The 12,534-nt window shown below is 37.7% G+C and overlaps 1 protein-coding gene across 1 annotated transcript in view; it reads left to right on the top strand.

The window, feature by feature from the left end:
* Positions 1 to 12,534, top strand: part of LOC124615923 (synaptic vesicle glycoprotein 2B-like) — a 252,280-nt gene that overhangs the window by 127,239 nt on the left and 112,507 nt on the right. Inside the window, exon 4 of the mRNA XM_047144107.1 lies at positions 8,851 to 9,013. Coding sequence (XP_047000063.1) covers positions 8,851 to 9,013 — 163 coding nt within the window. The remainder of the gene's footprint in view (positions 1 to 8,850; positions 9,014 to 12,534) is intronic.

The raw sequence follows: 12,534 nt of genomic DNA, 5'->3' as shown, positions 1-12,534 counted from the left end.
ACATGTTAGCATAGCCAGCTCTTAATTAATTCCAAAGTAATTAACAGTTTTGCCCAAAGTATTGTTTTGCATACTTATATTTGTTAATTTCATGATTTTGACAAATAATTCGACTTAACACTTGAAGGAGAATAAACTGTTAAAAATAACCAATTTTTCGATAGATTCAGTTAATTTAATGAGTTAAGTTATAATTGTAATTTCTGTAAATTTAACTTTGAACAATGTGTAGTTTCAGTACCTATTATTGTGAGGATATATAAGGGTCTGGTTTTTGGTCCCGAGACAGTTTGTCCATGGCCGAGTTTCAAATGAGGAACCTGTGTTGGTTTGAACGACAACAACCCATCAACTTAACAGTGAAATAAATGTTACACCAATAGCCCGTGTGTTAAAACAATGACAGTGTCTACTCCATACATACTTTTCTATTATTCAAGAACTGTGAACTTTGTGGTTAGGTTTTTACTGCTCGTAGATGTTCAACAGGAAACTATTGTAGCAGTATGTGGATGTTTGCCTGTTAATGAGGCTTATCGAAAGTTAAACAATTGTGCACTGGGCATAAAACTGTGTATTATTGGGGGGGGGGGTTGTGAATAGTGAAAGTAAAGTATTTTGCAACACAAATGTGCACCTGTTGGCTACATCATTTAAAGTGGACGGTACTGTACTCCCACACCCTATTTTTTCAGCTATTATGTCGACACCAAGGACTACAAATGAAGAAATAAAGCAGGGAACATCATCACAAACAGTGTGCTCTGAAACACTTGTGCATGTACCAGCGTTGTGCTCTTTCAGCAGAGATGCCACAGATCACCATCTATCCTACCTTGCAGAGCAGAAAAGCCTCTGAACCCCAAGTTCTGTGAAGAATCGTGGACATCCAACCATTCAGTGCCTAGTGGTAGTTTCGCTGTCCTTCTACGTCTTTCTGTAAATGCTCAAGACAGTAGCACATGAACATTTGACCAGCTTTGCCATTCCTGAGATACTTGCTTACAGTCTCTGTGTAATAATAATGTGTCCTTTGCTGGAGTCACTTTTCTTGATGGATTTCCCCACCTGCAGCCCATATCTTTGCTATGGTGATCCCCCATCTGTGTCTGCTCTGCTTACATACTTCTCTTGCCGCATCATGTGCCTGCAATACTACCACCAGCTGGCAACCAACATCATGGTGGGCAGAGGTCATAATGTTTTGGCTGATCAGTGTAATCTGTTGTGCATTAGCTCTGCTGACTCTTTCAGATCAGAGGTGTGCTGCTACATTTGTTACCAGTATGCTTGAACAAAACATGAGTATTATGTAGAGTCTTCATAAACTCAAAGGGAATCCACTGAGGAAAGGTGATGTTCTTTTCTCAAAACATTATTCAGAAAATTTAGAGAACCAGCATTTGTGGCTGACTGCAGAATGATTCTATGGCTACTAATGTACATTTTGTATAAGCACTGCAAAGTGAAGATAAGAGAAATTAGGGCTGGTATGGAGGCATATGGGCAGTTGGTTCTCTCTAGCTCCATTTGTGACTGGATCAGGAAAGGGAATGACTACTAGTGGTAGAAGGGACTCTCAGCCATGCATCTAATGGCAGCTTGTGGAATATGTGTGTAGATGTAGATGAAAAGACTCTATAATAAGTAAATTTATACTCAGTATTAACAAATTTCTATTTTTATGAAATACTTTTCTTGCTGTTACCAGTCTGCATTTTTGTTTATCCTCTCTACTTTGACCATTGTTAGTTATGAGGGCTATCCACAAAGTACATTACGTTTTGGAATTAAAAATAAATAAAGTATTAGAAATTTTTTTATTATATACAGATGAAAGCCACACTTAAATGCTACTTTTCTACATAGTTGCCATGTTAATTAAGGCACTTATCGTAGCGATGGACGAGCTTGGAAATTCCTTCATCGTAAAATTTGGCCACCTGCGCCTTCATCCACGTGGTTAATCATTAACCAGGTAGAAATATGATTTTTGTGGGTTTCCTGGAAAGAGGCATTACAGTAAACTCTCAAAGGTATTACCAAACTCTGCACAACCTCAGAAGAGCAATACAAAACAAGCGCAGGGGAAAGTTGGGCTCAAAGATCTTGCTGATTCACAACGCCCGGGCCCACACGGCAAATGCCACTCGTGAAGTTCTTGAATCTTTTAAGTGGGAGTTCTTTCCTTATCCGCCGTACAGTCCCGACCTGGCACCGAGCGACTTCCACTTATTCCCACCAATGAAGAAGTGGTTGGCTATGCAGCATTTTGATGACAAAGCACAGCTTCAAGAAGAGGTAACCACGTGGTTGAAGGTGCAGGCGGCCGAATTTTACGGCGAAGGAATTTCCAAGCTCGTCCATCGCTATGATAAGTGCCTTAATTTAAATGGCAACTATGTAGGAAAGTAATAATTAAGTGTGGCTTTCATCTGTATATAATAAAAAAAATTTCCAATGCTTTATTTATTTTTAATTCCAAAACGTAATGTACTTTGTGGATAGCCCTCGTATTTTGCTGAGCAAATAGTAAAATTTGTCAATTTCTTTTAGTGTCTCATTTGCTAATCTAATTCTTTCAGGATCACCTGATTTTATTTTGCTACATTCCACTATCCTTGTTTTATGTTTGTTGACAATCTTCTTATAACCTCTTGTCATCTCTGACAGAATCTTGCTGTCGTCAGCATACCTCAGAGATTTGGTTTCTCCTCCCTGAACCATAATTCCCTTTCCAGATTTCTCTTTGGTTTCCTTTACCACTATCTCAATGTATATGTGAACAAGCTTAGCGATTCACTGGAACTTGCAAACATGTCTCGTTCTCTTTTTCAGTTACAGATTTCCTTTGAAGTCCTTTGATTTTGTAATTGCAGTCTGCTTTGCATTTTGTTGAATAAGTCATAGGAATTTGCAAAGAATGGTATTTCAGTCTAGCTGGAGACACACAGTGACTGAGTGTTTTGAAAATTTGATGCTGACAATGTGGTTTAGGCAGTCGTGGGACACAGCCACAGCATGTGTTTTATTTATTTATGTTTTTGTGTTCCAGTGATCCACGTTGTAAATATTTCACAGGATACGCAATTTGTCAGTTTTACAAGTTTGATGTGGTTACATACTATAGTATTATATAAACAGTACAAATCAATTTTGTGTTGAAGTATCTACAAATAAGGTTCTGTTACAAAAATAATTTTTTTATATAAGTAAATAGTACAGAAAATCTATTGAAGAAAAATATATATACTCATATTTACAATAATAAATAGACAGGACCACACATAAGAATCTTCGTAAATACGGTATCTGTGAGTTCCAGGTACTTTACATAGTGGTCCAGGAACTATCCTATAGTGTAAAATGACGCTTGCTATAGAACCTGCTTTAAGTTAAATAAAAAAAGAGAGCTATTCATTTACTAAATACTTAATTTGTGAAGGGAGGGCATTAAAAATCTTACAGCCACTGAAATGGACCATCTTCCGTACTATACTCCAATTTCCTTGGTCATAGTGGATATTGTCTTTTCTTCTAGTGTTGTGGCTATGATGCTATTACATTTCAAAAGGGGCTTTATTGCCTTATGGAGCACATAAGGGAGAATATATATTGTACAGAGTGTGTGAAGTTCCTTAAAAAGATTTCTGCATGTTGCTCTTTGGTGTACTCCACTCATGATTCTTGTGGGTCTTTTCTGTGAACAAGCACTTTTCTAGCTAGTGGCTCATTTCCACAAAATGTCATGCCACATGCTGTGAAAATAACCATAATAAGCTGATTTAATGGTTTTCATGTTTCTATAAGAGCAAACAATGTGTAAAGCATAAGTTGCAGAATTCAGTCTTTTGCATAGATCCAGGATGTGGTTTGAACAATTTAATTTGCTGTCAGAATGTAAGTCCTGGTATTTTGATCTGTCCACCTTATCTATCTGGTATTTCTTCAGAGATTGCATGCAAATGAATATAGTTTGTTTCACTGTTATTAACACAAAGACCATTTACATTAATCCCATTCACAGTATCCCTAAAAGCCTTATTAGTTGACACCTCAAGTTTCTGTAATGAATTGTCAATAAGTAGTGTACTGTCATTAGCAAAGATGGTGAGTTTACAATATTCTGTACAAGTATGTTGCTCATTAATAAAAATAATAAAAAGTAGCAGACCCAGAACTAAGCCCTGAGGCACTCAGCATGTGTTGGTTGCCATTCTGATGATATTGAGACACCTCAGGTACCCAGTACATCTTTCTCTTTTCTGTTTGCTAAACACAAATCAGGCCACTTCCCCTATCACACCACTTGTGCCTAGATATGTAGCTTTTGTGTAAAAGTATTTGATGACTGTGACAATATTGCAGAAAGGAAAGTTGCTACTCACCACATAGCAGAGATACTGAGTCACAGATTGGAACAACAAAAAATCACAAACATAGCTTTTGGCCAGTAAGGGCTTAGTCAAAATTAGACGACAAACACACACATACACACTCATGCAGATGCAACTCACACACACATGACTGCAATCTCAGGCAGCTGAGGCCGCACTGCGAGCAGCAGCACCAGTGCATGATGGGAGTGGCGACTGGGTGGGGGTGAGGAGGAGGCTGGGGTGGGGAGGGGGAGGGATAGTAGGGTAGGGGTGGCTGACGGTGATGTGCTGTTGGGGAGTGTGCTGGGACGAGGTGGTAAGAGGGTAGGACAGCTATGTGCAGTCAGGAGGTTAGACGGAGGGCAGCGGAGACTGATGACTGACATAAATGCTTTTCTTGGGTCACAAAAATTTCCAACCATCTTCATCTTTTTGTTGAAGTACTCCAAAACATTGGCAGCAAATGCAAATACTGCATCTTCTGTTGATAAACCCTTCTGAAATCCAAACTGAGTTTTGCTGATGATGTGGTGCTTAACAGTCCTGGCATGCATTAGTTTCTCCATAATTTTGGAAAAACTTGTCAGTAGTGAGACTGACTAATAGTCAGCAGTATCTGCTTTACATCCTTCCTTATACGAGGGTTATTCCAAAAGTAAGGTCCGGTTATAAAAAAAAAATCAAAACTAAAATGTTTTTTCAAAACAATTGTTTTATTTACATTCCTTACATCTTTATCTATTTTTCTACATAACTTCCATACTTATTTAAACATTTGTCACATCGTTCAACAAGCTTTTGAATGCCCATGTTATAGAAATCGGCCGCCTGTGACGATAACCAGTCCTTAACTGCTTCTTTCACTTCATCATCTGTGTCGAAGCGCTTGCCACCGAGAAACTCCTTTAAGTAACGGAACAGGTGGAAATCACTTGGCGCCAGGTCCGGACTGTAAGGAGGATGGTCCATCTGTTCCCATCCAAATTTCTTGATCAGAGCTTGCGTTTCATTTGCAGTGTGGGGTCTGGCATTGTCATGCAACAACAAGATTCCAGACGACAAAAGACCACGTCGCTTATTCTGGATTGCACGTCGAAGTTTAGTCAGGGTAGCGCAGTAGGCAGCTTTATTAATCGTTGTTCCTCTCTCCATAAAGTCGACTAACAATACTCCACGTCTATCCCAGAACACAGTCGCCATAACCTTACGTGTTGAGATTGTCTGCTTTGCCTTGACCTTGACTGGCGATGACGTGTGACGCCATTGCATTGACTGACGTTTAGACTCTGGAGTGATGTGAGAAACCCATGTCTCATCCCCTGTGACAACATTGTCTAAAAGACTGTCACCTTCCTTATGATATCGCTCCAAAAAATCAAGAGCAAAAGCCATTCTTTTCATTCGTTGGGGTTCAGTAAGCAGCCTGGGAACCCAACGGGCACATAATTTGTGAAACTTCAAATGTTCAGACACAATTCTGTACAAAGTTGTTCTACTCACATTCGGAAAATGCATGTCTACGTCTGTAATAGTGAATCGGCGATCTTCACGAATTTTTTTGTCAACCGCATTGACCAAATCGTCTGAAATCACTGATGGTCGGCCACACCGTGGTTCATCGTGCACATTATCCCGTCCTTCATTAAAAGCTCACACCCACTTGCGCACTTTACTGTCGCTCATTATGTTAGGACCGTACACTTCAGTAATCTGCCGATGGATTTCCGCCGCTGAATTGTTTCTTGCACACAAAAACCGTATCACTGCCCTTACTTCACAATCGGCGGGCTGATCAATTGTCTTAAACATTGTAAAGTGACACTGTGAACTACACTCAGCAACAGTAACAAAGCAAATGGCGGCGTTTGACGTGCAAGGCTTGCCGGGAGTCGGCGCGCATGCGTGTTTTGTCATTGGTGCCAAATTTCAATAGTTACGGCGAATCGGACCTTACTTTTGGAATAACCCTCGTACATAGGTCTTACAACTGCATACTTAAGCCTTTCCTTGCTTAGTTGGTACAGGTCAGCCTCACCATGAGTCCATACAGCAAAGATGCCATCAATCTATCTAAACCAAACCAGGGGCTGAAGGCAAAATACATATTACCGAAGGCAGAGCCACCTATGAAACATGTCAAATACCAGATGATATGTAAACACTGTTCGGCATTTTACATCGGCACGACTACCACCCAGTTATCAGTCAGGATGAATGGGCATAGGCAGAGGGTGTATACCAACAACACACAGTATCCTGTTGCAGAGCATGCTTTACATCATGACTCGATGCCTGTTCCATGACACACGTGATTTGAATTTTTCCCCTAGACACCAGTTTCTCAGAACTCCACAGGTGAGAACTAGTGCTACAACATGTCCTTGGTTCTCACCACCCACTTGGCCTTAATTTACATTAATTCCTTCTGTCTCATAATTTCTTCACAGTAACTACTCCTTTCTTCACTCCATTTTAGTTTTATACACCTTTCATAATCTGATGTATCTATTTTTTGCCGTTGCCCCTGTCACCTCTTTTACACACAATTCACTTAGCTTTTCACTCTTATTAACTCGTGCATGATTCACATAAAACTTTGGAGCTGATAGGCCTTGGTCGATATTTAAAACTCTCCCCTGACATTTCATCTCCCACTGCGGGAGACATCCTCTGAGGTAAAGTGGCGAACTCCTTTACCTCAGAGGATGCCTTCAGCAGTGGGAAACAAAATGTCAGGGGAGAGTTTTATACACTGATCATGGCCTACCAGCCTGAAAGTTTTAAGTAAAGACAATACCGGCCACGAAAGCCTACATTGTATGATCATGCATGATGTTTAAGCAGTAATGTCATGCTATCATGTTACCCTGTCATCCACCTTTAATCTCTCAGGTTTTCAAATCTCATCTGTCGTCCCCAACAATCAGTCTTTCCTTCTCATCCCGTCCAGCAAGTAGGCCCTGACACAATGTTCTGAATAACTTTCTGAACTCTACCTGTTTCCCTAAACCTCTCCTATCCTTTTCCTTTCCCCCCCTTTTCCTTTCCCACCCTCTTCCTTACCCTTCACCTCTTCTGCCAGGAGGAGGAGCCACTGGCTCCGAAAGCATGTAAAAGTTAAACCTTTTTGTGTGTGTGTTCTCCTACCACCACTTGCTGAGTAGATTTTTTATCTATCCGTTTACATTATACTGTCAGTAACTGATTGTTCTTGTTGTTACAGATACTAAACTATAAGAGCACATCAGGTGTTCAAGTATGTTCTGTGTGTATTTTCTGTTAAAAAGTTCACATTAAGGTCACTCATTTCAATGAACAATTTAGTTTTTCAGGACAGGTGGGACAAGAGAGATTCGATATGTCTCTGAAAAACATTTTTATATCCAGAAAGTGCCTTATAAATTGACGGGACAATAACTGTTGTACTATCTGCTGTTATCTAGATGCCACACACCTCAAATTGCCATTTACCACAATATTTGCTTACATCTGAAGATTTATACACAACATTATTTCTAACAAATATTGTAGCTCCACCTTTTCCCATATTAGATCTACAATAACAATCAACTAAACAAATGTTTTCAGTCTGTAACACATGGATTCTGTTCATGATATGATGTTCAAAGAAAAACTGTATATAAAATTCACTTCTATTTCACATCTGTTTTATTTTTCAGAACTCTTATATTTCGATGAAATGCAGACTTGTTCAGAATTGAATTTGTATGATACTTCTTTGGTTTGAAGATGGCCAATGATGGCTGAAACCAGTCATTTTGTTTCGAAATTAGTGTGATTATTTTCAGTAAGTCAGAGTTAGTATAGCATCACATGTTCCTTTATTTCTCCCAAATCAAAATGATCTTAACAAAGACTCAGATGGTGGAGTAAATCTCGTACATTAGATTTACACTGAATGTTTAACAGTGTTCCTTTATTTCTCCCAAATCAAAATGATCTTAACAAAGACTCAGATGGTGGAGTAAATCTCGTACATTAGATTTACACTGAATGTTTAACAGTGTCTAATATAACTTTGACAATACTCTTTATTTGTGATGTTCTCAGCATGGTGGCTGTAAATTTATCTTTTCTCCTCTGTTGTCACTCTATGAATATTTTACCCTACCCTTTCCCATCCTCCTAATCAAATTAGCTGTGGTTGTGGCAGCTAGAGACAGAGAGTGATAAGAAAGTGTAGAGACACACTGATAGCTCTTAAGGTAAGTATAATAGAAACAGTGCTTAAATTAAAAATCTTGCTTTGTTTCATAGCAAATTCAAGGGTTCAGGAGCCCAATCTATAAGTTAAGAAAAAAAGTTATAGCAAAATTATAATGAAATTCTCATACACATTATAGAATAAAAGTGACATGTGTAAAGAATATGTAACTTCTGAACAGTGCACAACTTGAAACATATGATGTAGTATTACAAGTGATATCAATTTTCTCTTTTGTTCTTGCAGGGATGCTGTTATCTTCATTTCTGTGGGGCTTTTTATCAGATATGCTTGGCAGAAGAAAACTTATAGTTGTAGCTTATGCAGTGGATGGAGTTTTAAATTTGATTGGGAGTTTCACACAGAGTTTTGCATTTTTGGTAGTAATCAAATTTATGACTGGTGTTGTGTAAGTATAGCATTATAATGTGTTTTGGTACAATAATGAATTTGCTCAGTTTTTCTTAATACCAAGTCACTGGCTTCACCTTTTATTTTACTTAATCTGACAGTACATGCACAGCTGAATTATTAAGCTCAGAACAGGTCCTTAGAGAAGACATTTGTTTGAAAATTTTCATGTGGAATGTAAAGAAGAATGTCAAAATCAAAATTAAATTTTAAGTGAAAGTACTATTTACCTGAAGGAAAAGTGTATTATGATTTTTATTTATTTTTATTCATTTATTTATTCATCCGTGGAACAATAAATATTGTATGGATGTCGTCAATTTATAATACATGAGCACACATTTACATTGAAACAGATTTCTCATATTTTGTGTAGTTTTTATAACTAGTCATACACACATTTATAATTACATAATATTTTGGTGATAATGTCATATGTTGCTAATAATTGTGGCCTTTGATTGTGTTAATCATGGAATTCTTTTAGATAAGCTAAATCATTATGGTTTGAGTGGGGCAGTGCACAAATGGTTTAATTCATACTTAACTGGAAGAATGCAGAAAGTTGAAATAAGTGGTTCATGTAATGTTAAAACAACAGCTGATTCCTCAAACTGAGGGGCTATCAAGTATGGGGTCCCACAGGGTTCGGTCTTAGGTCCTTTACTGTTCTTGATATACATTAATGACTTACCATTCCACATTGATGAAGATGCAAAGTTAGTTCTTTTTGCTGATGATACAAGTATAGTAATAACATCCAAAAACCAAGAACTAAGTGATGTAATTGTAAATGATGTTTTTCACAAAATTATTAAGTGGTTCCCAGCAAATAGGCTCTCTTTAAATTTTGATAAAACACAGTATATACAGTTCCGTACAGTAAATGGCACAACTCCAGTAATAAATATAGACTTTGAACAGAAGTCTGTAGCTAAGGTAGAATTTTCAAAATTTTTAGGTGTGTCCAATGATAAGAGGTTAAACTGGAAGCAACACTTTGATGGTCTGCTGAAACATCTGAGTTCAGCTACGTATGCTATTAAGGTTATTGCAAATTTTGGTGATAAGAATCTCAGTAAATTAGCTTACTATGCCTGCTTTAATTCACTGCTTTCGTATGGCATCATATTCTGGGGTAATTCATCGTTGAGTAGAAAAGTATTCATTGCTCAAAAACGTGTAATCAGAATAATTGCTGGAGACCACCCACAGTCATCCTGCAGACATCTATTTAAGGATCTAGGGATCCTCACAGTATATATATTCACTTATGAAATTTGTTGTTAACAATCCAACCCAGTTCAAAAGTAATAGCAGTGTGCATAGCTGTAACACCAGGTGAAAGGATGATCTTCACTATGCAGGGTTAAATCTGACTTTGGCACAGAAAGGGGTAAATTATGCTGCCACAGAAGTCTTTGGTCACCTACCAAACAGCATCAAAAGCCTGACAGATAGCCAACTAACATTTAAAAATAAATTAAAGAATTTCTAGATGACAACTCCTTCTACTCATTGGCTGAATTTTTAGATATAAATTAAGGGAAAAAAACAACTTAAACATTAGTGTCATCCAATATTTTGTGTAAAATTTAATATCTTGTACAGATATCTTTTATTAACCTGACACGTTCCACATCATTACGAAGTGTCGTATTCGTGATCTATTGAACAAGTATTAATCTAATCTAATCTAATCATCTATGTTAAATATTCTTTTACAGTATAACAACTTTTACTTACTAAGAAGGTTTTAAGCTTTTGTTTGAAAGTGACAGGCTCATTTATTTCTTTAATTTCCTGTGGTAATTTGTTATACAGTTTTATCCCACTATAAAACATACTTTTTTGTGTCTTTGCCTTGTTCTTTCTATCTAGATGGAGGTGGTGACAAGCTTTTGTTTCATGGTCATGAATTAGGCTGTTTGTGTTGTACATGTTGAGATTTTTCTTAATGAACATTATGTTCTGAAAGATATACTCACAAGATACAGTTAGAATTCCTAGCTTTCTAAATAATTCTAGACATTGGGCCCTGTTGTTGCTGTTTGTTATTATCCTTATGGCTCTTTTTTGTACTTTGAACACAGTTTGTATGTTACTGGCACTTGTTCCCCAAAACATGATCCCATAGCTGAGGACTGAGTGTAGATATCCTTAATATGTTATTTTAAGACAGGTATTATTGCATACCGGTGCAAGGATTCTAAGAGCATAGCATGCTGTGGATAATTTCTTTACCAAAATGTTGACATGGTTTGTCCATTTCAATTGGCTGTCTACATTCATCCCTAAGAATTTGGTAATTGTTACACATTCTAATTCATTATTATTAACTTTTATTCTAGTGGCATTGTGTTTTTTGTTCAATTGGAAGTTAATATAGTTAGTTTTCTTTACATTTAGGGTTACTTTATTTTTTAATGACCAGTTGTGGACATCATTGAGAGCCTCGTTTGCTCTTTCTGACAGTTATGTTGGATTTTCACCTGTTGTTACTATGTTGCTGTCATCAGCAAAAAGTATCTTTTCTCCATGTCTGATACTTTGTGGGAAGTTGTTAAAGTATATAAGAAACAATATTGGGCCTAATACACTTCCCTGTGGGATGCCTATATTCACATGTTCTGGGTCAGACAGGTGTTTTACAAGGGAATTGTTTGAAACTTGTGATATCTCAACTCGATGAACTCTGTTTTCCAAGTATGATTTGAACCACTCCTTTGTCACTCCTCTTATTCCTATTTGCCCTAATTTATGAAGTAAGATTTTGTGGTCAACTGTATCAAAGGCCTTGGACAAGTCTAAAAAGATACCACTTACATTTTCACCTTTGTCCAGTGCTTCTAAAATTACTTTAGTGAACTGTGCTATAGCAGATTGTGTGCCTTTTTTCTGGGCTTAAATCCAAATTGGTCATTGGAAAGAAGGTTATATTTATTCAGGTAATTTAGCAGTCTCTTTTTGACTAGTTGGGGTTCTTGGGGAAGAAGACCAGACATCGAGGTCATCGGTCTCATCGGATGAGGGAAGGAGGGGGAAGGAAATCGGCCATGCCCTTTCAAAGGAACCATCCCGGCATTTGCCTAGAGCGATTTAGGGAAATCACGGAAAACCTAAATCAGGATGGCCGGACGTGGGGTTGAACCATCGTCCTGCCGAATGCGAGTCCAGTGTCTAACCACTGCGCCACCTCGCTCGGTTTTGACTAGTATTTCTATTATTTTAGAAATAATAGACAGTATAGAAATTGGCCTGTAGTTCTCTACATTTTCCACGGCTCCATTTTTAAGGATAGGTATAACTTTTGCTTGTACTCCGGAAAGTATCCAGATTCGAAAAATTCATTAATTATATCTGTTAATGGGCCCTTTATGGAGTCTATACATTCTTTAATTACACAGACTGGGATTTCATCAAGTCCTACTGAAATTTTATTTTTTAGTTGGTGTACTACTAGTGCCACTTCCCTTTCTGTAGTTGTCAAGAGCACCATTGAGTTTGTTGGCTGGTTCT

The sequence above is a fragment of the Schistocerca americana genome, chromosome 5 (genome assembly GCF_021461395.2).
Source record: "Schistocerca americana isolate TAMUIC-IGC-003095 chromosome 5, iqSchAmer2.1, whole genome shotgun sequence".
NCBI lineage: Eukaryota > Metazoa > Arthropoda > Insecta > Orthoptera > Acrididae > Schistocerca > Schistocerca americana.
This window is presented reverse-complemented; position numbering and strand designations above follow the sequence as displayed.